Source organism: Apteryx mantelli, chromosome 5, assembly GCF_036417845.1.
Source record: "Apteryx mantelli isolate bAptMan1 chromosome 5, bAptMan1.hap1, whole genome shotgun sequence".
Classification (NCBI taxonomy): domain Eukaryota; kingdom Metazoa; phylum Chordata; class Aves; order Apterygiformes; family Apterygidae; genus Apteryx; species Apteryx mantelli.
The window spans coordinates 87034146-87059119 of NC_089982.1; the positions used below are offsets into that span (position 1 = coordinate 87034146).

Genomic DNA, 24974 nt, shown 5'->3' on the forward strand with positions numbered 1-24974 from the left:
GCCCCGCCATACAATGAGGCTCATTCAGGTGGGCCAAGCTGCAGCCCTTGCGTGAAGAGTGGAAATTTATGACTTGCTTTAAATGTCACCTTTTCAACTCCGTGCCTTGGCTCAGCAGCCTTTGAAGTAAACATTAGCAAATGACCAGCGTTTTTCAGAAAAAAAAAAGAAAAAAAAAAAAGTAGTCATCTATTCCAACATAAATAAATGTTCTTGCAAAAAAAAAAAAAAAAAAAGGCATGAAAAGGCTCACAGTCAAAACTGGCAGAAAATACCTGCAGTCGGTGATGATGTCATCCATCAACTGGGCAACCAGGGAATCCAAGTCACTCGGGGAGCAGTTGGCCTTGAGGGCAAAGTGGACCATCTCCAAGTTCGCTTCCTACACAGCGCGCGGGGAAGAGAGGTTACGCTTGGGGGACACAGCCCCGGAGCTGCACACCTCCTCGCGGCACGGACCTTCCTCCCTCGTCCCCGGCGGACAAGCACCCAGCACCGCCACCCTGACCCTCCACTTCGGTGCCTGCTGGAGCTCGGGGGGAAAAGATAGGGAAATAAGGCAAAATTTCCCACCAATAGGTCAGAAACCACGGGAACGGCCCTCCCTCCTGCATCTGCTTTGGCAACCAGGCGGGCGGCACAGAGAAGCCTTGCGTTTGTACCCCGACGGGGATGAGCTTGTCCCTTCTCCTGTCCCACCAGCACGGCACGGGACCCAGCCTGGTGGTGACTGGACGCCAAGGAGGAAAAGCAATAATCCAGGTGATGGGCAGCGCAGGCCGAGCGCAAGCCCACACGTCAACTCGCCGCACCACCAGATCCGCAAACGCTGGGTGCCGCAGACCCCAAAAATCTCCTAGTTCATCCCATAACTCAGCACCAGCGGCTACACACAGCTCAGGCACGGGGCAACGCGCCCCACGAGGTGCACCCACGCGGGTGCACGGGTGCAGCAGCGCGGGGTGCTGCGTGTCCGCAACGAGCAGGGGCCTCGCTGCAGGCGAAGGCCGCGAGCAAGATCCTCTCCGAGCAAAACGAGGAGACGGGGCCGGCCGCAGCCTGGAGCGCTGCCGCCGGGGAGGCGGGAGGGCAGGCAGGATCCGGCGGTTCCCGGCAGCCCTTTCCCGTTAGTCCTTCACAGCCTGTGCAGTTGCCACGCTTATTTTTAGCCGCCTTCCCCTCCCGTGTCCCCTCAGCGCGTCTTTCCTGTTTGCCTTTGCAGAGGGCTATTTATTGAAGCCAGATGTCTGCGAGCGCGAGGCCCTCCCTGACTCATTCCCTCCCCGCCGCTCGCCCGCCGAGGACAGAAGCCCTGCGAGATGACATCACCTTCTGCCCGTCAGAAATGCTGGCGGACTTAATTAGCAGGGGCACGCTAATGAGAAGAAGCGCACGCAGAGGTGAGCCTTGGGGCAGGCCGGTGAGGGAGATGTCCTCTCCTCCGCCTGCTGTGCCCCAGCCGCTCTCCGTGCCTCAGTTTCCCTTTCTCGGCTCTGGTCGCTTTTCCCCAGCTGCTCCCAGCCCCTCTGCGCAGGCAGCCCGCACCCCAGCGTGCTCTCCCAGCCCTTCTCCCTCCCCATCTCCCCCTCTCTGTGCCCAAGGACCCCCCAATCCCTCGTCCTTCCCCCAGCCAGGGATGTGCCCAACCACGCTGTGACACCACCGGGCTGACCATGACACTGACACCGCTCCAGCTCCCCTTCGGACGAGAGACAGGGAGTCCCAATCCCACATGCTCATTAATGACGAGGGGGAAGAGCTGGCCTCAGCGTCACAGTACGAGCTGCTGCCCACAGCAGAGTCCCCAGCATCATCCACGGATGCAGCGAGCAGCTCCCGAACCTGCCCCACCAGGGCAGGGTGGCCCCAGCTGCCACCATGGGACTCACCAGCCGGTCGGCAGCGTGCTGGAGCAGGTTTTGAGCGTCGGTCCGGTAGCTGATGTCTTCCCAGTAGGACGACAGCACCACGACGGGCTTCACGTTGCCCCAGGGCAGGTAGTAGTACTGGCAGCCTGGAGGACACAACGGGCTCACCTGCAGGCTCGTGGGAACGGCACAGTGGGGCATCTTGCTCCTCAGGGCCGGAGCAGAGAGGAAGGGGAGCAGCGCACCATTTGGCCTTGGGCAGAGCCCTCAGCATTGCTCTTTTGGAGCAGAAGGATGTGGATTATTTTCCCAAAACCCACGTGCAACAGCATAGTGCATATCAAGGTCAAAATGGACTTGCATGAACCTCCAAGGCTGCTCCCTACTTAGCAGGGAGGACAGAAACCAACACGAGGTGGATCTGGTGCCCTGGGAAAGCTCCTGGTTCCCTGTACAGGCCCCTCCAACATCAGAGCAACTGCAGTGCAGCCTGCACATCTCACGCCAGGGCTGGAGCAACTCGGGAGCCCCCAGAAGACCACCCCAAAGCACAGGCTTTGTCATGAAGCTAAGTGGGCACTGTTGGCTCCAAAGTGTCACCCAGTGAGCGCTTTGAGCCAGCACAGAGGCTGGGAGAAGCTTCCCCGCTTCTCCCTGATCACATTCGCACATGTGCCTGCCCCCTTCCCTCACGGCACATCGGCAAGCTGCTCCTGGGAGGACCAGGAACCCCCGGAGATTAGCTGCCACCAGACTATTCCCCAGGTTGACCCACCACGTGGATGGACACTTGTGCCAGTGCAAGGAAGGGCAGAGGGTGACATGCCGGCCATGGAGAAGGGCAAGAGCGTTTCCTTTGAAGCACCACTCTATTAAAGTCCTTGCAAGGCAGCAGCCTGGCACACGGCGGTGCGGCACCACGGCAGAGGAAAGCAGCCAACGCACGTGCACGCACATCCCAGCGACCGCCCTTCGAATCCCGCCTTGCAAAGCACAAGCGCCAAAGACCTCACGAATCCCCCACGGATGGGGACATCTCCAAGACATCTCCGTAACCCCCCGGGCGCCCTTGGATGTCGCGGCCGCGTGGCTCCCCGCAACGCCCCGCTCACCGTCAAACACGGCCCGGCTGTACTGCGTGGTGGAGGCCAGGGGCAGGCAGGTGGTGTCGAACTTGTTGCCGTAGTTGCCGATGCTGACCTCAAACTGGATGGCGTCGTCCACGTCCTGCAGCATGGTGGCCGAGTAGAAGGCAGCGAAGAGGCAGTACTTCCGCCGCCGCAGGTACTTCTGCAAGAGGCACGGAGCCGTGCCGAGGGGAGGCGCCGCGGCAAGCGGGCCCGCACGCAACCCCCCGCCATCCCGACGCGCTCCAGCCCAGCCCAGCATCTACGATGGAAACGGTACCGCGGGGAAGAAAGGCGTAACCTGTCCCCCGCGCTGGCTGCAGCCGAGGCAAGGAGTTGCAGCGAGGGAACTTCAGGTGAGATATTTAAGAAGAAGCTGACAAAGGAGAAGGGTAGAACCTTCCCTACAGAAAATGCAGTTTAACCCTGCAAAAATGAATAGAAGCAGAGTATCTGTGATAGTGTTAGAGTTGGGACTGGGCTGCTCCTGAAGCAAATCACCCACCCGTTCCCATCCACCGCCGTTTGATTTCTACCGCGGAGCAGCTCAGAGCAAGCAAGCTGGACGCGTTTGGGTGAAAGTGCACACCTGAAAGGAGCACACCTGACCACTCACAGACTCGCACCCAACCACCCCCAGGGCAATCGCGTCCCCCAAGTCCCAGCACCCTGCCCCGCACCTCGCTGATCCGCAGCAAGCCCACGAGATGACGCAGCAAGAGGAGCCCCGACACGGGCCCATTACCTCCACCCGTAGGATGTCGTCCGCAGCGATGTCCTCCACCTTCTGCTCAGCATGGTCCGCCAGTTTGGTCTCCAGCTCCACGAGCAACCTGCCCCGATAAGCGACTCCCTCGCCCTTGGAGTAGGCCAGAGACTGCTGTTAGGACCACGGTGCCCTGCCCCTGCTTAAACCCTCTGGCTTCGTTCCAGGGGAGCAAGATCAGGCAAACTACTTCTGCAAGCGCTTCAAAGACAGGGAGCATTTGGATAGCACAGCCGTTTGCTTGGAAGGTGTTTAGCCAGCAGGAATAACAAGTGGCAGAAAATGCAGCGCAGCCTCCTAAAAAGCCAGTTCAGGTTAATAGCAGCTTTCATTTTGCAAGGAAAAATGCTGATTTTTTTTAGTTTCAGGCTGCACTGGCAAGAAGCCGACTTCACCTTTCCTAAATTGAGTGTCTCGTAAGGGTCTGGGAAGCCAGTGAATTCCCGGGGGCTGCCGTAAAGGTTGATGTAGCAGGGACCGAACGTCGGCAGGAACCCAAGTCCATCGTCCACTGGAGAACACAGGGAAAAAGAGCAATTAGAAAGTCAGGAGCGGCAGCTTTCCACCCCACCCCGTGGAGACCAGGCACAGCCAGGCCACGCCATGGAGCCGGTGCCCTCGTCGAAATCCTGCAGCATCCCACACTTATTGCTGCCGCTGATGAGCAGCAGTTCATTAATCTGCACCAATTCCCTCACTTGCAGGTATCCATCCAAACCCAGTCTATGGAGAGGGGACAGAGCCAAGCGCAGAGCTTCTCACCCCCTTTGAACCCGGGACCACTTACCTTTTGCTAAAGAAAGAAAAGGTATCGACCCTGCAGTTATGCTGCACGTACCAATCTGTGCATTCGCAGCCCCGCTTACACGACAGAGACGGCAAGGAAGGATCCCAGCCCGCTCCTTTGGGCACCAGGAGAAGGGGAGCGCCGCGTGGCCGGTGTGAACCAGCGTAGCTGTGTTTGCCACAGTGACCAGCACTGATTTACACCAGACGAGGAGCCGGCCCTGGGCTCTCTCGGTTAGGGCACCCAGCAAGGCAACGCTTGGATGAGAACCGCTCATTTTTACGAGACCTCAAGCAGAAGGAGCACCGAAGGGGCAGAAGGAGTTTCCGTGATCCTGCTTTGGATTCCCAAAGCAGCGGGCGCCCATGCGCGGCTCCTGCTGAGGTGCACAGCGCCGCCCCCGACGGCTGCACAAGTGACACCCCACACCTCAAGGCAGCGAAAGGCATCGCTGCCCAAAAGGGACACCCCAACCTTGCCAGACTGGTGGACAGTGGGGACTTTTCCCCCTCAGCCTATCCCAGCTGACCCCTTCCCAATCTACAGGCCCTCAGACAGGCAGAGCAGGAGGAGGAAGAGGAGGAGGAGGAGGAGGAGCAGGAGGAGGAGGAGCAGGAGGAGGAGGTGGCCTCGCTGGAGCTGTCCCCTCCTCTCCCCGAGGTGCCCAGGTTCGGGCACAGCAGGGCCTTTGCTGCGCGAGCTCTGTCCAATGCTGCAGCCCCAACAGCAGCTAAAACAGAGGAAAAAATTACCCGACGGTGACTGCAAAACAAGAGGCTAAGGGGACGTACGGTCTGCGGCTTTCAGAGGCTTCGCAACAGCAGGAAACTCATCTGAGGCATAAAGAGATGGAGAGAAGGTTAGGAGGTTGGTTAGGTGAGGATGACGGGCTATGGGAAAGGAGAGCGGATGCTGCCAGGGGCTCTTGCTCCCAACGGACGCTACGGAGAGAGAAGGGGGAGGCTATTAGGCAGCGCTAGCCTTGCCCTCCCCTTGAGGCTGTAGGATTCACGTAAATCGTGGCCTTGGGAGCAGATACGAGAGTCCGTCCTCAAGCCTCCACGTGCCACAAACGCCAGGAGGGCCCACGGGGCAGGCAAGGGAGCGGGGACGGGGCTCCCGTCGCTCCCCCTCAGCTGGCAGCAGGCAGCAAGCGGCTCTCCTGGGAGAGATGGGGTGCAGGCACCGACGCAGCGGAGCGCGGCGTTGCACCCCAAATCCACGCTGTGCACGCAGAGCTGCGCACTGCAGAGCAGCAGGCTGCGGGGCAGCAGGTGGCTGCTTTGCACCACGTCTGTGCCCCGGCGGAGGCCACCCGTGCCACGGCGCAGCCCGGCCATACGGCGTTTCAGCCAGGTTCGCGGTGGGGGTTAGTCCTGCAGGGCAGCCGAAAACCAACCACAAACCACGGGAGCAGAGAGAGGGGGGAGTTCAGGCAGGGTGAAGACGTTAGCAGAGGTCGCTAGCAGCCAGCGTTACTCATGCGGGTTAAGGCAGCCTCTATTCCTGGCCCTGCCGCAGCTTGGAGATGGCCCCAAGCGGACCCCAGCTCCCTGCCCTCCCGCCTGCAGAGGCGACATCATCAGCGTCACCCAAATGATCCTGCTGGAGCCTGTGAACGGGTCCTCTCCTCCTTGGGGGGGGGGGGTCACTTGGGCTTGAAACGCCTCTTTCAGCCCAAGCTTCTGCCACTGTACCCAAAATCCCCGTCTCGCACGCTGTGACGGCCCTTAGCCGGCACCTAAGGACAAGCTGCCAGCGAAGGCGGCGGGATCCCGGTGTGACGGGACCAGAGCATCGTGCTATGTCTGCCATCGTGTCTGCCCGTTCGGAGCCACTAGCTGCCCAAGGGACTGCCGCTACCTCCAGCCAGCAACAGGGAGAGGAAGCAAAAAGCAAGAAATCCGTGGCATCGCGGCTCTGTGGACCATCCCTACCCACGCCCTTAGGAGGACTTCAAAAAAGATCTTCAAATGCCTGCTGGGACATGGCCCCAGAGCTGCCCCCGAGGGGCACCAGAGATCCTCCCCGTGCCGCAGCAAGGCTGCGCCCTGCCTGAGGGTGAGCAGGGCCCAGCTGCCCTGCGTGTGCTCCGGGGGTACGTGATGTGGACCAGCCACCAGCCCACCTCATGGGTGAGGGCTGGTCACGGGATGGGGGAACTGCAGGGATCCAGGAGGTGGTGATGGGCCCCAGAGGGACCTCAGCTTCAAGAGAGGAGGCTGCAGGACGGAGCAGGCTGCATCCAGCCCACAGACTGGACATTTCTGCAGCACCATCACCCCACTTTTCTCTGCCAACACCAGGGACTTCGCAGAGACTATCCCAGTTGTTAATTCTTCAAAGCCAACACCATCCTCCAGGCAAGAGCATGCACGCTCTTCCACGGGCATGCACTGCAAACCGCCGTCCCACCACCTCGCTCACCTTCCAGCTCCCCGCCAGGGGCCGAGATCTTGGACATGCACAGGTGCGCCGTGCCGACGATATCGTTGTGCGTGAGACGGTCCCTGCAAGACAGCGTGGGTTTCAGCGGCGGCACGGCCCCCGCGCAGCGCACTGCTGGGGATCTGCCCCACGGGGCTCCTCGCACAGCGGAGGCTCTGCCAACTCCCTGCTCACCAGTCAGTGACGCGAATCCTCATCTTCTCGCACATGGAAGGGAACTAAGAGAAGAGGCAGAGGAGAGGAGCGGTCAGAGGCAGCCGCCTGGCGCAGGGTGGGCGCCCGGACCAGGGAGCCCTGGCAGGGCTCAGTCCACTTCCCTCACCATTGCCGGCAGCGTGATGGTCTGGTTCCACTGCGGGTTGGCGTTTTTCTCCAGAATCTTTGAGTAGAGCTAGAGGTGGGAGAAAAGGCAGGAAAAGTCAGTGCCTGGACCAACCGGCCTGTCCCAGCCACGCAGCACGCTGCCAAACCCTCTCCTGCACACCCGGCAAATGCATCTTTATTTCTATTTCCAGCTCACGGCACTTAGGAGGCTTCCTCCCACCCCCAGCAAAGCTACATTTCAGAAGGGACCGTGGTCCTGGATGCACCCTCCACGGGGAAATCCAAACTCCTCTCCGCGCCTCCCCCAAGGCTGGCATGGTCCCTCCGGTCCCGACCTTGTCCTCCCAACACCTCCCCGTGCCGCAGCCACGGCTGGGGGACAGGGACGAGGAGCGCCCTGCGGTTCCTGCAGCTGCTCAGGGTCTTGCTCCCGTTACCCACGGAGCAGAAAGCCTCAGGTCCCTCAAATAAAGGCGCCATTCAACCGCTCTGGCCCAGTGAAGCTCTGCACAGTGCAGGTAAAACCCCCCAAAAGAGGGTGTTATGGGGTCGGTCTGTGGGACCGAGCTCACCCAGGAGCCCAGAGCCACTGGAAGCCACCCCGCGCTTACTTAGGGCAATATCCCTCTTCTTGCCTAGCCTCTGTCCCCTCCCACGCACCATCCTCCAGGGAAGATTCACAGGGCAGGGCAGAGAGTTTCAGCGCTTCAGCGCAGTTCCCGGCAGTTTCCAGAAGTGCAGCGCAGCCCAGCCGGGAAATTGTTTCTGCGTTCTGCTACCCCTTCCCCCAAGAGCTAAATCCCTGTATTGCTGTTTTTAATACAACAGCACCACTAAGAGCCCAGCACAGAAATTACACCCACGCAGCCCGGCACGCCGGGTCCGACAAGCTCAGGGTCGGAAGCGCGTTGTGCACGGCGGGGACGGGCTGCCCCATGTCAGGGCAGTGCAACGCAAAGGGAAACGGGGCAGATTGGGGCAGGAGGGGCAAAACCACGAGCGACCGATTAATTGGGCATGGAGCAAAAGTCACCTGAAAGTGCAATTGGCCCCTGCGCAGCAGCTGAGACATGGTAACTCTGTTTTATACAGATATACCTATATATATATAACAGATATACCTATATATGTATATATGTATACATATACACACATATATACATTATATATGTATATACATATAAACATAAGGCTGTTCACCTTCTTCCACTGCAAGGAAGGGCCAATACCTTCACTCATCAAGGCTGAGGCAATCACTTCAGCCCGGATGATGCACAGGAATAGGATCCTAAGCCCAAATTCCCCTCCCGGGAGCAAGGATGCTGAGCGCACAGTGCTCGGGGAAGAACGGGAACCGCATGGCATGAGGCCACAGGGACTGCCAGGACTCGGCTGTGACAGGTACCACCAACGCCCGCTGTGGCCATGCAGAGGTGGAAAGTCACTTGGCAGCTGGGCCAGCCCCAAGGCTCATCCTGCCATTAAATTTAGCCAGGGTCCCTTTGCCCCGGGCATTTTGGCCGTCCCAGGCCCCATGCTTCTGAGCACAGTTGTGCTAGGCCAAGGGAAGCGGGGAGATTTCCCGGTCCCGCTGCTCACCGTCTTGCCTGCAAAGCTCACTTCCACAAAGGGATCGACCAGGTTCTTCTTGTTGCTCTCAAAGCCGAAGATCTGCCGGACGTTGTCCATGACAGCATCATCCACTGGAAAAGGAAAGAGTCTCTGACCATCTGCAGAGGCTGCTGAAACCTCGGCTAAGCACATGGCATCTGGGTGCTTGGCTTTATACCAGGAGCCTGGAGGACTCCGGCTTTTCCAGCAGGCTGTCTCACTAGCACAACCACTCACATTGAGGGACAGATGTCCATCCCCGGCACAAGGGCTGGAAGTATCCGGGTTTTTTGCACAGCACGGAGAAACACCTGGGAGGTGGCTGATTTCCCCGGCAGGTCTGCGACAGGGAACGAAAATCCCAGCAGCCCTTGCCAGATCCAAAATCTGGTCCCATAACTGCCTGGTCTCACTATTGGTCAGGTTTCAGCCTCCTGGGGGAGCTGAGACACCTCCATGTAGCTGGCTCCTACCTGCAATGTCTCCTGCAGGCCCAGGCTCATCCCGTGTCTCTGGATGAGGCTGTTTTTGCCATAAGAAATTACATCCCCCTCCTCTGGGAAGCTCCCGGAAAAGCTTCAAGGAAGACCCCCATGGCAAGGCTGAGCGTGGGTGTCCCCACCGCCCCTGGCAGAGAAGCGGGTGGGGAGAGCTGCTGCCCCCAGCATGGCTACCCAACCCAGGAGGGCAAATACCAGTTTACACCAGTAGATAATCCGGTGTGTTATGGCTGACCAATATCTGCAAGGTCTTTGGACCAAGGCTGAAGATAATATTTCCTTATCTGAACCCTTATTCCTATCTTTCATGCTGCAGAGCTCCACGGTGCCAAGGACTGGATCCTCCATACTCCAACCCAGCAAAAGCAACGCTTACTCTGGGGCAGGTCTTCAGCTTTGAAGATCTTCAGAGAGAAGTGAGCCCCTCTCAAGGTGATCCCCGTGGGACGCAAGATATTCCCTTCAATATCTTCCTTGTCTTCGGAGATTTCCTTTTTCTCCATCTGCAGGACAACAGGAGCCATCAAGACAGGAGAAGGGGACTAAAGCCTTCCCCCAAAGCCCTGAAATGAGCAGCAGAGACCTGCAAGCAGCATGACACCCAGCACCTTGCCCCACCACATACGATGCTCCTTATAGAAACCAGAGGAAGGTCCAAGCTGCGGCTTCCCTGGGAAGAGCATCAGGGCGCCCAGTGCATTGCGTCACCTTGCACACACAGGCTCACGCCACTGGAAAGCTCCACTGAAATAACTAGAGGTAGATTTTGTTTTTTTCCCCACAGTGTATAAAGTTGTGGGCACTGGCCGGCCTGCACGCCCGCAGCATCGGAGGAGCAAGCTCCTAACGTTTTCCCCCTGCAGCCCCTCCGTACGGAGAGGATTCGACCCTCCTGTGCAATGTGAGGCTGCACCAAGGGCCAGCAAGCAGGTTGCAGAGCCCAGAGACTCGCAGGGACTGGGCCGTGCTTGCACTGCGTGTCCCAAGGAGCCACCACATCACCACAAGGTCGAAACACAGGGGAGATGAGCGTCACCATAGGAAGGTCTCTCTGTCCAGGCCAGGCTGGTACTTACAGGGGCTTCATCTCCAGGCCCCAGCACGAAGAGGCTGACTTTCAAGTAGCCTTTGGCCCCCGCCGAGAAATCCTCATGGTCAGAAAGCAACAGCCATTTTCTGAGAAAAGCATGTTCTGAGGGAGAAAAAAAATCAAGGATTATGAGTTAGGCCCTGGACACTCACAGAATTGGCTTACAGGCTGCAGTTGGGGTTTTTTGTTTTTTTTAAATAATAAAAATAAATGCTAGAGTGAAGACAAAGGGGTGGTGATGACGGATATAGGGACATACGTGGGTTCACATATGGAAATGCGTGGGGCAGATACAGTTCATAGATGTTTATGCTCACGTTCTCACCGCATGTAGCTGTATAGGTATGTATAGATAAGTGTGCATGTGCGAGTACACAGAGGCGCGCGCACACGTACACTAACACCTGTGTGCATACCGGTGTGTATGTTTGTGTACATAAGTACATGAGCGCCTAGGTGCGGGGTATCCACGTTTAGGGATAACTACTGTGTGTGTGCATGTTCCTCTATGTTTAGTCCAAAAAAAAGGTTTTCTCAAAGAGATTTCCCCCAGCTGCAAAAAGAGAACTTGTCACAAATCTCTAATGCCTGCGGCATCCTCTGAACTCACTCGGTTCGGAATAAATCGTCTCGACATCCATCTACAAAACAAAATGGAAAAGGAAAGGAAATGTTCATCATGTGCTGTGGGTTAAAGTGACTGAAAACACAAGGGAGGGCAGACAGCAAATCCTTACCCGAAATTCCCCAATCACTGAGTCCGTCCGGAAAGACTGAGAATCAACAACCTGCAGGATGAAAAACAGGCAACACACTAAATCCAGCTCTGGAAAAAAGGAAGGACGCTCCCACCCTCTCTGCACAGGACCCCAGTGCTACCTGCACGGGCAGGGCTGAGAAATGGGGGAAACCTCCAGAAACGAAGGCTGCTGAAACTTACTGTGATGAAGATGGGTGCATCAAACAACTCGGCTGGCGACTCAAAAACATTGAAGAAGAAGGTCTGTACAAGAGACAGGCGAGGGAAAGGTCTGAAAGCAGCCACAGCAGCAGTCCCCTGACCCAGCTTTAACCCACATCACTCTCCTGCTTTCGTGGTGCTCCCAAACCTCCCAGCTCTGCTAGTCAGAGCTCTTTTCCAATCCTGTTCAACAAGATCCGAACCAGTTCGCAGCAAAACCCTCCTGGAGAGGATGTCCCAACAGGGGCTGCTCCTCATGCACCCTGATGCGCCAGGTCCTTGGATTGGCTTTCACTGTCCTTGTCCACCGAAGCATTTCTGGACATTTCTGTGGGGTTCCACGTGCTCTCAGAGGAGCAATGAAAGAAGTACAGGGACATTCAAAGTGGCATCGTATGTGGGCTGGGGACAGGACTGAGGACAAGACGACCGAGCTTTTCCCGATGCCCGACAGGAGCAGAAGTCCCCGCTCACCTCGTCAAAGAAGGGGCTATTGCCTTTGCGTATCCTGGTCCTCTTCGTCTGCCCAGCGGCCGTGACCTTCACCACGGGTTTGATGTTGACGCCGGGGAGCTGCCTGCCCTCTATGACTCTCACCCGGATCTGGAGACGAGGGAAGGGAAGGAGCAGCGGGTCAGTCCCCGCAGAGGAAGGCGAGCGCTGCAGAGGACACCTGGATGCTGGAGGAGGAGGGAGCCTGCGGAGGGCCCGGTAAGGGGGAAGAGGATGCACCAAGACCCCAATGGGCCCCTTGCGAGAAAAAACAGACCAAACCGCCCTGGCAGGTTCAGTTCCGGAGACTTAGTTTGAATATCTTAAATCTCACGTCTCAGTCCACCGAGGGTGGTTGCCAGCGGTTAACGCATTTGCAAAACCCTCAGCCATTTAGGCTGGGGGACTGGAAGAGAGGGAGCGTGCGGGATTGCCGGGGAAGGAGAGCCACCGCGGCAGTTTGCAATATTCCTGCAGCATCCCAGGCCCCGAGGGGAGCACAGAAGGACACACAGCCTGGGGACCTAGATAAAGAACAGCTCGCTAGGGCTTCGTCCCACAGGTCAGCGTGTTGCCTGCCCTCACCTTGCTTTTGCCATGCTCAAGTTACACAAGGGCAGCTCCCTTTTCTTTGCATTCCCTTCAATTTTACCAAAAATAGCAAGTAACAAGCATCCTTCTCGATTCTGCATGCCCTACAGTAGCTCCAACAGCTTTGTCCACAACCATGTAGGACCTGACAAGCTTCATTAACCAACACCGTGAATCCCTAGGCATTTCACAAGTCAATCCTAGGCGGATAGGGATGGGGCTGGGTGGTCACTCCAAGTCCACCAGCGATCATACCGGGCTCTGATGGAGGCTGAGACATGGCAGCTCCATCCTCCAGAGCAGAGGCCAGGTGCTGGGAAGGGCTTCCCCATCGGAGCACCTCCACCATCGCTGCAGGGGACAAACGACCCACTCGCCCCGGCGCGGCTCACCTGGAAGTCCTGCGGCTTGTTAGACAGGGGCTTTTTGGGCGAGCTTTTCCTCCGCTTAACCCCGTGGGCATGGTGCACGGGCGGCTTGCGGGGCAGGGTGGGCTGCTCGGACCCCGAGGGCCCCGAGGACGGCTCGGTCTCGTCCCCCGTCGCGGTCTGATCTTCGGTATCCTCCTCGCCAGCCGTTTCTGCAGGGGCAAGAGGCAGGTCAGGGTGGCAGCGCCGGGACACGGAGGAACACGGTGCGTTATAGCAGACGATAAAGGGAGGGAACCCGCACGTTCACGAGCTCCCGTTCGGTCCAGGAGGGTCCTCGGAAACACCCCCGAGCTACAACCCATAACCTCCCTGCCACGCTGAGCCGCAGAGACCCAAAGCCCCAGGTGCTGCAGGCAGAAAGCAGGACCCCGGATCTGCACCCACCCTGCGTCACCCCGCATGCACTGACCAGGCACGGCTCCGACCTGCCCCGGCGCCGCGAGCAGAGGTTTCTCCTCACCAATGACCGTGTCGGGCTCTGCTGCGGCCGGCGCTGGCTCGGGGGGGGCGGGAGGGGGGAACAGCGGGGCAGCTCCTGGCGGCGGGGTGTAGGACACTTGCAGGATGAGGAAAGCCTGGAAAAGGGGAACGAATCGTCACAACGGGCATCCAGAAACGCTGCCCCGACCAGAGGGGCCGCTCCAAGCTCTCGAGATGCCACCGGCAATTTGCTGCCCAAGCGTCGAGGACGCGGCCAGGAAAGTGGCAGTAACTCGGCAAACGCAACGCAGAAGGGGGCAGAGCAGGATGGAAGCGGGAGGCGTTACAGGGATCCGGCTGGCTGCACCTTTCCGCGTGCTTTGCAGCATGCTGTCACCGTGCTTTATCCCCCGTCGCAGCTCCGCGCTGGAGCCCGCGCTGCAAAACACTCCGGGCTCCCCTGAACCCCGCGGCAGCTGGGAAAGGCTCCTTCTCCCACAGCTTCTGCTGGGCCAGGACCCTGCCTCATCCACATCCAAAAGGATGCGACAGCGGGGGAGCCGCGATGGGAGATCCCGCCGGGGCTGAGCTGCCGGAGACGGTGGGTCGCTCGTGCTGCCCAGGGAGCGGCTCCCTCCTGCTGCGCGGGAATGTGGTGGCGGCAGCATCCGAGCCGCGGGGATGTCGGGGCTCATGGAGACCCTACGGGGGGCCTGGCCGGGACCGAGCGGCGCTGGCCCCGCTAGATGGCAGCTCCAGGCCGTGCCGGCGCCGGGCTGCCTTCTCCACCCGGGGAAGGAAGCGGCAGGGAGAGGGATGGCGGCCAGCGAGACGCGGAGCCAAGGAGGAGCCGAGGAAGAGCCTCGGCGGCTCGTTCCCTGGGGGGACCAGCGGATGCATTACCCCTCTCCTGCCTCTCGGCTCACGGTTCATGCCAAAAGGTCTCGCAGGATCCGGGAACAGGAGCAGGGTTTTCCCCAGCCTCCGAGGCGAGAGGGAGAACGCCACGAGTTTAGCAAACGGGGAAACTGAGGCAGGGCAGGGCGGGCTGGGGCAGAAGGGCAGCGCGGACGCTGGTCCGACCCCGCCGCCGTCCCTTTGCCACCACGGAGCCCTGAGCAGCCAGATCCATCCTGGAGCCCGTCGCACACCTCGGGGCTGCTCCGGGTTCCAGCCCTGCCTCCGGGTTTAGCTTTCCAGCCGAAGCCGCCCCGGTTTCCGTGTGCTGAGCCTAACTCTCTTTCTCCCCGCGTGCTAGGTGCTGCGCAAAGAGCCGAGGAGGCCTTTTCCCGGCCCAGCTTTTTGGGAGCTCTGCAGCAGCCGCCCACGCACCCTTCCTCCCCGGGGGAGCTGGGGGTGGACGCTGGGCGCTCCCGGCCCGCCATCCCCACGGAGGCGCCGGGGCAGCCAGGAGCCAGGCCGGCGGTGCCGTACGGGAAGCAGCCGCTCGAGAGGTCCCACGTCACCCAGCGGGGTCACGCTCCGGCGGCCACCGCTCCTTGCCCGGCCACAGCTTCCCCTCCCGTTTCCTCTGTCCCCAGGCACAGCCCAAAAAGCCCCTCTCCTGCCTAAATACGTCTTTTCCGACCAAAACGGTGCCGTGGGGAACTGTGCTCGCTTGCTAGCTGCGGGCAAGAGAAACTGCAAGGAGCTGCTCCGCGATACCGGCAGCAGGCATGGCTCCTCGCGCCGCCGTCCATGGGAGCCGGTCTCCGGTGAAGGTAAAATTAACGTGCTTCCAAAAAACACGGAGGGGCCGAGGGCGATCCGTGCCCCCGCGGGGAGGCGGGAGGACGCGCCGGGGCCGGCGGGCTGCTGTTCCCAGGGACGCGGGAACGGATGGATGGGCGCCAGGGCGCAAGCGAAAGAGGAACCCTCAAGGCCAATAAAAGCCCTGGGGGAGCTGGCATCGGAAGAAGGCCGCTTCCTGCCATAGAAACACCTCGAGGCAGCTATTTCCACGCGTCCCCGGAGGGGGGAAATGTATAGCTCGCTGCTTAGACACCGAGGCGGCAGCTCAGGGAAGAGCATCCAGGGCACCAGCCCTCGTCCTCCCGCGCGCAGAAACGAGCCGCCCCCGTCCCGTCGGCAGGGACAAGCCCGGGGCGAGGGGTTCGGGCAGCGGCTGCCGTCAAAAGCAGCCAGGAGCATCCCGGGGATGCTGCCCTGGAGCAGGCTATGGATGCACACAGGGCCAAGGGCAAGCGTGACAGCTCCTCCACCCCAAGGCTGAGGAAGACGAGGGCAGAAGGTGAGGACGAGGGCAGGTCCAGCACGGTGCTTCCTCTTGCCCCTGAGATGCTTGGCAGCAGTGCTGGGAAGGAGCAAGGAGAGCCGCTGGGGGGATCCGGACCTCTGGGAAACGCTGCTCCGGGCCCATCCGGACTGTGGCAGCACCCCAGGGTGGTTTGGTCGAGCCCCCAGCCCCGCTCAGGGCCACAGAGCCACGATGCACCAGCAGGTCCTGGCCACCAAGCCCTGTCCCGCAGACTTGTTCCTGAGGTTTCAGCTCTTATTCCCAAATGCACTAACCAGAGTGGAGCCGGCGTGCCAGGTGGGATGCCAGCCACATCTTGGCTCATCCCTGCAACCCTGCCCGGCGCGGGACTCACCCCCGTGCTCTGTTTCTTGGCATCCAGCAGGGGCACGTTGAAGGAGGCAGCCAGGCTGGGGGTGGACAGGACATCTCGCAGGGGCACATGGGCTTCTCCCAAAAACCTGGGGAAGAAGAGCAATGGGGCGTCAGCAGGGGAGAACGCACGGGGAAGAGGACGAGGACCCACATCAGGTTCAAACTCAAGCACCAGCTATTGCAAAGAGACCGACCCAGAGAGTTAAAGCATGATGAGGAGACAGTTTCCACCTCCTCAAGGCATGGGGCAGACCAGCAAGCAACAGGTGCTGGAAATTCCCACCTCTTGGAAACACAAAGCAACATCCCTGGCGATGCCAGCGCAATCACGGCACTCCCTGCCTGGGAGGAGCACGCGAAGGCCGGAGAGCTGGCACGTCCCACGGCCGCTTCGGCGATGTGGACCTGCTCAAGCATGGCTCACGGCTCCCTGTCTGGGCCAAGACAACTATGGCAACCTTTGTCTCCTTTTTTCAGGGAAAAGCACCTAAAAGTCCTTTTTCAGGAACCAAGAGCTACAGAGAGAAGTGCTGGTGGAGTTTCTTTGCCAACAGCGTTAAAAATAAATACGGAGAAGCAAACAGTTGAGGGATTTCAATGGGGTGGACGAGAAGTCAACGAGACCAAAGTTCTCAGGGGCCAAAAGGCTGGTTTATATCCACCGTAAGCATTTAATTGCATTGTAAAAAAAAGCTATCACAGATTTTTCTTATTGTGACTTCCTTCTTTAGAGTCACATAGGAGAAGAGACAGAGGCCCGTGGTGTTAAACCCCTGGATTTCCCAGCGCTGCAGCGCGGAGCCCCGTGAAGGCTCGACACCGAGATGGGTCAACCCACGTCCCCTCAAACCGCCAGTTACAATCCTCAACCCTCCTTCAGTGGCTCTTGCTCGGTTTTTTTTGTGTTTGTTTGTATTTTTGACTTGGGGTTTTTTTTGGTGTGTGTGGCTTAATCCTTCCTGCCCCACACCACCTCCCACCCCAGCTGAGGGGGGTTATTTTTAGAGGTTTCCCCTCTATAAATCACAGCACAGCTGTGAATTTGGGTAAAACCACAGGACTGAGCAAGCATGCGGCGACCCTTCCCGCGCGCCTCCTGCCCGGACGCTGCGGGGCATCGCTGGACCAGGTTGTGGCGCCTCCCCAGAAAGCCCAGCGAGAAGCCGGGCTCCCCCCAGCCCTGCATTTACTCTTCAAACCTTCTGCCCCCCCCCCTTTTTTTTTTTGGCTTCCTGCCTTTGTTTCCTCCCTCACCGCTGCAGGCAAGTTCTGGAAGGACAAACTTCGGGTTCGAGCAGCTTTTCCGATGCTGAGCAGACTCTCTCCCCCCTTCCCCTCCTCCCCCGTTTTCCTTTGCAAACAGTCATGGAAACGGCCTCTTTCTCCAAAAAGCTTTTTGCCTACAGCCGCTGCATCAGTTTGCGAGTGGGAAGACACCCTAGACTAGCACTAAACTAGGGATTAAAGCAAACTTGGCCTGATTCACCCTCCTCCTGCACAGCCTTACACAGCCCCAGGACCGTCTCCTCCCCAAACGCACCGTCAGCGGTGCGGGGCGCTTTCCCACCAAGACACTCGCCGCAGGGACCGCGGCTCAGCAAAAGCCACGCGTGGGCTGAATCTTAAGCCCGTCGCAGGTTTCAGTGGGGTTTCTTCTTACACCTCGCTTAAATCAGCTGCTTTGCTAACGCAGGGTCACCGTTCGTTGCGCCACTTGCGCATTTGCAGCCTAAGCGCGGACGAGCAGGTTATTTTATCCTCCGGAGAGCAGGAAAGGCAAAAAGCAGCGTCACCTACGTGACAGGTCATCAAGGAGGAGAAGGCACCTTCCACTAGAGATATCAAGGCATCTGCTAGCAGCAGAAGGAAGTCTTGCTCCCCGGCTCCAGCAGCTGAAGTTTCCCTGGCTCGGGGAGCTGAAATTCCTCTCCCGTTTATCCTTGTCTATTTATAGGAACGTGCGAAGTCACCAAGCTGGATCAGACCCAATTTCCAGCTTGCTTGCTCTCCCGCCCAAGAGCAAACCCTGCACCAGCACCAGGCTGCGAGGATTTATCCCCCCGAGCCTTTCCCTCGCCCCCGGCAGCTACCGACGGGCGGTTCCGACTCCGCTCTCCCAGCACAGAAATTGCATCCTAAATTGTACCACGCTCACAGGTAGCTCAAGGAGCATCAGGGAAAGGTCTCGTACATAGAAAGATGAAGGGGTTTCATCTCAAGCTCGGCTGGGTTGGAAAAGGGGAGGAAAAAGGGGCTTTTCAGGAGTCAGAGAAATTGCAGAGTCCTATTTTGGGGGGAAACGGGCCCTATGCCCAGAGAGGCGTGTGGGTGCCCAGCGAGCTCCCAGCCCGCAGCCACCCCGGGCTGCCGCTCGCCATCCCCAGCCCGGGGCTCCCCTCCGGCTCCCGCTCACCCTCGGAGCGGGCAAAAACCCAGGAACAGTCCCAAAATGCCACTCAGCCCCGGCAAAGGCAGTGACCCCAAGGGCACCGTCGCCGGTTCTTGCCCTCCTTTTGCAATGCCGCCTCCTGCAAAAGCGCTCAGCCGCTGCGCGGACGGAGGCTCAGCGCCCCCCGAAATCCGCCGCTTTGCCCAGGCAAAGGGCACGGAGCAGCGTCGAGGCGGGAGAGCTGCGCTTTGGTGCTAACGACGCGCCGGGCGCCGGACATGCGCGTGTGCAGCGCGGATGCTCTCATGAGAAAGGAAGCAACGCCAGGTTGTTTATTTTGCAAGCAACACCCTTCCCAGCTCCTCCGGCAAAACAGAGCCGGGAAACGGCTCAGCCGGCTGGCGAGCTCTGCCCTCATCCCGACACCTCCACCTCGCCGCGGCTCCCGGAGCCGCCACCGCCACCACCCGGGCGCAGGACCACGGCGGCGCCCGAGGCCTCATCCCGAGGGCGGCGGAGGCACAAGGGGCCTTGTGTGCTCCCTGCCCGGAAAGGCCGTTTTTCTTCCCGGCCTTTGAGCGAAACGGCGCAGAAATGCGGCTCGAGCCTCCCACCGGCGCTGCCACGCGCGTGGGCGCAGGGCACGCGCACCCGTCACCCGCCGGCCCTGGCGGCTTGCGCCAAGGGAGCAGCCTGCCAGCGCTTCCCCAATCCCAGAAAGAGTCAAAATCCATGTGCATGGACACCCACGTGCATGGACACCCACGTGCATGGACACCCACGTGCATGGACGGATGCCCCCCACGCACGCGGCCTGGGGACGCAGCGACGTCCTACCTGTTCCTGCCCACGGTCTCGTGGTCCTTCACCACCACGGTGAGCTCGGCGCTCTGGTCCAAGGGAACTCCCTTCAGGTCCCACTCGAAGCCCTGGAGAGCGAGGGGAGAAGATCCGAGATCAGAGCCGGCCGCGGCAGCTCCCGCTGGGACAGCGAGTCCCAAATCGCGGCAAGCGGCGACCTGCTTTGGGAGCCGTCAGGGCGCTGCAGAGGAGCAAAACGCTTCTAACAGCGCTGACGCGGGGGAACAACCCTGCGCCATCCCGCTAGCGCGAGATCCAGCGCTCCGCTTTCCCCGGGCGGGATTTCCCTCCAGGCCCGAAGGAAAAGCCATGCTCCGGCCAAGGACCTTTTAATGGGTTTTTGTTACAGATTAAAAGCGAATGGGAAAACGATCTGAACTGCCCCGCGACGTTTCTGCACCCAAACGTTACTGCTTGTTTACCAAGACCATTTTTTTAACCCTGGTCCGCAAGAACAAGGGTCAAGGTCAGGAGGAAGGCGGCGATGGGAACGAAAGATAAATAAATAAATAATAAACCCCACGCCGCCGCCTCTGGGACCGGGCTGATGAATAAAACAAACCTGGTTTCCCCTTTGGCCGCAATATTTTTACGCGTTTTCTTTTCATCTGCGTGCCCAGCCCCGATCCGGCCTCGATGCCGGGGGAAGAGCCGGGGTGCAGAGCCAGCCCTTCCTCCCTGCCCACCGCCGGAACCGGCCCCTTCCGCGGCCAGCGCCAAAGCGCTCACGCCTGGGTGGATTCTCTGGTGTCTCGTACGGGGTTGAGCTGCACCCACCCCCCGGCGGGGACGCTAACGAGGGCGGCAGCCGCCGCGTTCGGCGCCTCGCTCACCTCGTTCCACACAGGGTTGACGTTGTTCTTGATGACTTTAGTCTTCTTCTTCACACCTGCGGGGAGCAACGCGCACGGGTCAGGCAGGGCCCGCGGGTGCTTCCTGCCTGCGCGGGGGCAGGATCAGGCCCCGCGCGGGGCCGGGGGAAGGAACGAGGATGCTCCAGCCGGGGCAGCACCGCGGGGGGGACGACACGGCTGCCGCCCCACGTCGCGGCCCTCGCGCCCAGCCGGGGAGGGCACGACCGGCTCGAAGGAGCCCGACGGACACTGGGGTCCCAGGTTCGAGCCCCAGCCCGGCCCCGCGGCTCGCTGGGGAAGCGGGGACGAGCCATGTCGATGCACCGTGCCTCAGTTTCCCCACGGGGAAACCAGAGCAGAGGCTCTGCCTGCTCTGCAAACGCTCCCGGGCAGGTCGTCTAGCTGGGAAGGGCAGCGAGGAGCCCGACAGGGATCCTCCATCCGCCCGTGTCCCAAGCAGGACCCTCGGGGGCTCACACAGCACCCAGAGCCCTACGGGGCGGCAGCGGTGGCCCCGCACGGCCAACGCCACCGGGCATCACCATCCCCGCCTGGCTCCAGCCCCGGGTCGGCGAATATCCGGCTGCGCCCACGGACGGCTCCCGGCAGCCCCTCGGGGTGCCGGCCGCCGAGCCCGAGGGGAAAAGGAAAAGGAAGAGGCGGCCGAGGGCGCGAGAACAATAGCGGTGACTCAAATCCCGGAGGCTCCCGCGGCCGGCCGGCCATCCCGGCACGCTCTGCCTATATACGGCCGGTGCCGGCGAGCCCGGAGCCACCGGACCGCGGCGCTGGCAGGGAGCCAAGGCCGGGCCGAGCCAGGCAGAGCTCAGCCAAAAATCCCCCCCCGCCTTTATTTATTTATTTTTTTAAAGCCTTGCCAAATTAATCTTTTCCTATTTTGGATTTTAAAGAGGCTCCGCTAAATCTTCCGGTCCTGAAATAGCGAGGCAGCCCGGCCCCACGCGAGCAGGGCTCCGGCGCGGAGGGAGGAGAAAAGCTTCGCACGCTGGCAAAGGGGTTTGCAGGATATTTCCTCGACACAGGAACTCTGCTCCGGCTCTGGAGAACATCACCAAGGAGCAGAGCCATAAACACGCCCTTAATTTAATGCCCGTCTCCCGCTTCCATGCCGTCTTCAAAGGAAATGACGGCGCCCGGTCCTGAAATAGCCCCCGCGCTCTCAGGCTCGCGAGTTTGCCGCCGGAGTCATTTTCCAGGTTCAGGGCGGAGAGAGCCCGTCCCTGGGAGAGCGGCCACGCGCCCACCTCCCCGCTGGGAAACGAAAGCGAAAGGAGCCCCCGGGCAGCTCCTCTCCATCCTCCAGTCGGGAGAAGGATCCAGACACGGGCTGGGACCCGGCCGCGCTGGCGACGGCACCAAGCGCCGCGGGCAGCGGAGATTGTGCGCGAAACCACTGACCCCCTTGGCTTCCCCCTTTTTTTTTTTTTTTTAAATCACGGATATTTTCCACCTCCTGGAAAACGATGTCAGGAAAACCGCATGCTCCAGGAAACGCTTTCTAAGTGCAAAAGCATCAGCCCCTTCTTCGCCACGCTCTGCCCTGCCGGGTCGGCATCCAGCCCTGTCCCCCTTCGCTCCTCCATGACCCTGCAAACGGTGACACCCTTAGGTGTCCCCAGGAGAAAGGGGACCTCCATCCCCCCCCCCGGTCTCAACGGCAAGGGGACCAGCCCCTGCACAAGGCTCTTCATAAATCTCACGTTGCAACCGGCTCTGCTAGCGGCGGAGAGAACGTCACGCTGGGAGCGAACGCAAGCGCGGGCGAGGGCGCCCATGGGTGCCCCGCGGGAGCAGGGCACCCTGCGGCAGCGCCTCCCCCACGGGATGGTCCCACGGTGCTTGGTGGTGCTGAACGACTGTCCCCAAACCCTCCCCCGGGCCGGGGGGGACCCAAGCACCCACCGACGCGCCCGAGTTTCTCGCCCGTCAGCGGAGCTTCCCGGGCGTCACGCGTGCGGGGACGGCACGGGGACGGGGCGCGCTCGGACCCCGCGCTTGGGCTCCCGAGGCAATTTGGCTGGAGCCCGAGGCAGGGACGGAGAGCTGGCGGGGGGACCCCTTTGCCAGAGGGGCTGCCAAGGGGACGGCCGGGAGGGAGCGGGGGGAGCCGGTGTCCCCGCGGCGGTGGCGGCGGGACCCTCACCTCGGAAAGTCAGGCTGGCCACGGGGTCGCTCTGCCTGTCGCCCTTCTCCGTGCCGGGGAGGCGGCCGGCGCGCTGCAGCAGGCAGCGGAGCATCGTGCTGCCAGCGGCGGCTCCCGCGGCGGCTCTGCACTCCAGCCCTGCCTGCGCCGCGCTGCGGCCGCCGGCGACGCCGCGGGGGGCGGGAGCAGCGGGATGCTGCCAGCAAAGCCGGTGGGGGCTCCCGAGCACCGGCACCGGGAATGCTGCGAGTCCCAGGGATGCCCGAGCACTGGGATCCCCGGGATGAAACACTACAGGGGACGCCCAAGCACTGGGACCTGGGCACGACACGCAACTGGGGACACCAGAGCACTGGGGACCCCAGAGATGCCCAAAATCCAGGACCCCAGGGATGCCCAAGCACCAGGATGCTGCAAGCCCCAGGGATGCCCAAAATCCAGGACCCCAGGGATGCCCAAGCACCAGGATGCTGCAAGCCCCAGGGATGCCCAAAATCCAGGACCCCAGGGATGCCCAAGCACCAGGATGCTGCAAGCCCCAGGGATGCCCAAGCCCCAGGACCCCAGGGATGCAACATAACTGGAGATGCCAGAGCACTGGGCACCTGGGGATGCTGTGAGCCCCAGGGATGCCCAAGGGGTGGAAAACCAGGATGCTCCAAGCTCTGGGGATGATGCACTGCCTGGGATGCTGCAGGTCCAGGATGCTGCAAGACCCAGGCATGTCAGAGCATCGTCACCCCAGGGATGATACAACCACTGGGGACGTCGGAGCAGCAGGAACCCCAAGGGCCCTGGGGAAGGTGAGAGCCGGGGATGCCACAGCATCGTGACCCCAGGGATGACGTGCCACCAGGGATGGTGGTGCATCAGCACCACCGGAGGTGTCGTGGCATCAAGACAGTAGGTGATGCTGCTGCATCAGGACCACGGAGATGTTGCAGCACGTGGACCACCAGGGATGCCACATGCCAGGGATACTGCAGCAGGAGGGACTGTGGGGACGACCACAGCCAGGATGTCACAGCACTGGGCCCATGGGAGATGCCCCACCGGGCAGGAGCCCTGAATGTCCAGCAGTGCCGGGTCCCCTGCGGCGCTCAGCCCTGGGGGTCTCACTGCAAATCCAGCCGGGAAGCGGCTGGGTGGAGGGAGGCAGAGCCAGCCTCTCCCCTCCCGCAGGAGAAAGGTGTCCCCACACACCCCAGAGCTCCAGGCGCAGCGGGTGAGGCCTCCTCAAAGCAGCTCTGCGTGACCGCAACCATGCAACAGGACCACCCTGAACGTGGCACAGGGACCTCCGTGCCCCGAGGAAGGTCCCCGCACGCTCAAGGCCAGGTACAGAGGCAGGAGACGTAGGCACAAGCACGGATGCACCAACGCGTGTGCTTTCCTGCCGCCTATCCCATCCTGGCCAGCTTTTCCACCCAAAAGATCCCCGGCGTATTGCAAACAAGCCGCAGGACAACAGAGGTGCCCCCCCCCCCAACCCGCTCGCCTGCCCCACCAGCCCCTCGGCGGGGCGCGGGCAGCGTCAGACGCGTTTTGGGAGCTCGCCGGAGGCCGAGCCGGGCCGCGGCGGCCGAGCAGCCTCCCCAGCAGCGAGGAGCCGAGTCCTCCCGGGGGCCCGGCGCGGGGAGCGCCGTTATAAATAGCTTCCAGGGATTTGCCGGAGGCCGTTTTGCCCCATCCCCCCACATACACACCCCGAGCGGGACGGGGGGCTGCGCGGGTGCGAGTCGGCCCCGGTGGGTTTGGGGGCACCGTTTCCCCCCTCCCCACCGCTGCTGCCAGCGCGTCCGCAGGGGTTAACGGCAGCGAGCACGGTAACATGAGCCGGACGAGGCTCCGGCGCCAGGGACTGCGGCTGCTCTGGGGCTGTCAGGGTGCCATCGTGGGGGTGCTGAGCCCCCCAGGCCACCCTCGTGCAGGCACCCAGGGTGGGGGGGGCTCGGCGCCCGGCCCGGGAGGGCAGGAGCGGGGCGAGGAGGCGGCGGCGAAGGGAGGCAGCAGCGTCGCCAGCGCTCCTGACGCAGCATTTGCAGGAAGCGACCTTTCCTCCCGGCCGGCCGAGCCCTGCGCCCTGGGCCTCGCTGAGCCCCCACGCTCTCAGCGCACCGAGGGGCGCGGGGAGCTGCCCCGGGGCCGCCAAGCGCCCCCGCGTCGGGGAGGGGGGAAGGCGCAGCCGAGGCGCGCGGACGGAGAGACGGGGCATCGCCCGGCCGTGCCCAAGGGGCGGACGGACGGACAGAGCCCCTGGAAGGACTTGGCGGGGACGGACCCCGCGCCCCGGCCCCCTCGTCGCCGCCGCCGCTCACCTTCGAACACCACGGAGCAGTAGGCATCGCTGATGTCTGTGTCGGGCGTGCGGACGTCCTCCGCGTGGAGGATGAAGACGCGGAGCATCGCTGGGGCCGGGCGGCCTGGCCGGCCGCTGGCAGCGGGACGCGGCTCCCCGCGGGCAGCAGCGCCAAGTCTCCGCGCCGCCGGGCCACGCGAGCCCCTTTTATACCGACACCCAGGCAGCGAAGCAGCTCTTAAAGGGGAACGACTGCGGGCCGCCGCGGAGCTGGATGCGGCCCCCCAGCACGGGCTGCAGCGGCCACGGACACCTCGGGATGCTGCAGATTAGGAAATATCCTCGCAGGCTGCTTGCGA

At 61.3% G+C, this 24974-nt stretch overlaps 1 protein-coding gene across 1 annotated transcript in view; it reads right to left on the reverse strand.

Annotated features, from left to right (window-relative positions):
* The window catches only part of DYSF (dysferlin), a 121497-nt gene extending 99071 nt beyond the window's left edge, over positions 1 to 22426 (reverse strand). Inside the window, exons 1-21 of the mRNA XM_067298412.1 lie at positions 22317 to 22426; positions 20132 to 20187; positions 19275 to 19366; positions 16029 to 16134; positions 13457 to 13571; positions 12958 to 13145; positions 11957 to 12085; positions 11462 to 11524; positions 11259 to 11309; positions 11132 to 11162; positions 10508 to 10623; positions 9808 to 9934; positions 8920 to 9023; positions 7319 to 7387; positions 7171 to 7214; positions 6976 to 7058; positions 4157 to 4272; positions 3741 to 3854; positions 2981 to 3158; positions 1890 to 2014; positions 276 to 382 (exon numbers count right to left, since the gene is read on the reverse strand). Coding sequence (XP_067154513.1) covers positions 276 to 382; positions 1890 to 2014; positions 2981 to 3158; positions 3741 to 3854; positions 4157 to 4272; positions 6976 to 7058; positions 7171 to 7214; positions 7319 to 7387; positions 8920 to 9023; positions 9808 to 9934; positions 10508 to 10623; positions 11132 to 11162; positions 11259 to 11309; positions 11462 to 11524; positions 11957 to 12085; positions 12958 to 13145; positions 13457 to 13571; positions 16029 to 16134; positions 19275 to 19366; positions 20132 to 20187; positions 22317 to 22410 — 2108 coding nt within the window. The 5' untranslated portion in view covers positions 22411 to 22426. The remainder of the gene's footprint in view (positions 1 to 275; positions 383 to 1889; positions 2015 to 2980; positions 3159 to 3740; positions 3855 to 4156; positions 4273 to 6975; positions 7059 to 7170; positions 7215 to 7318; positions 7388 to 8919; positions 9024 to 9807; positions 9935 to 10507; positions 10624 to 11131; positions 11163 to 11258; positions 11310 to 11461; positions 11525 to 11956; positions 12086 to 12957; positions 13146 to 13456; positions 13572 to 16028; positions 16135 to 19274; positions 19367 to 20131; positions 20188 to 22316) is intronic.
* Between the last annotated feature and the right edge of the window lie 2548 nt (positions 22427 to 24974).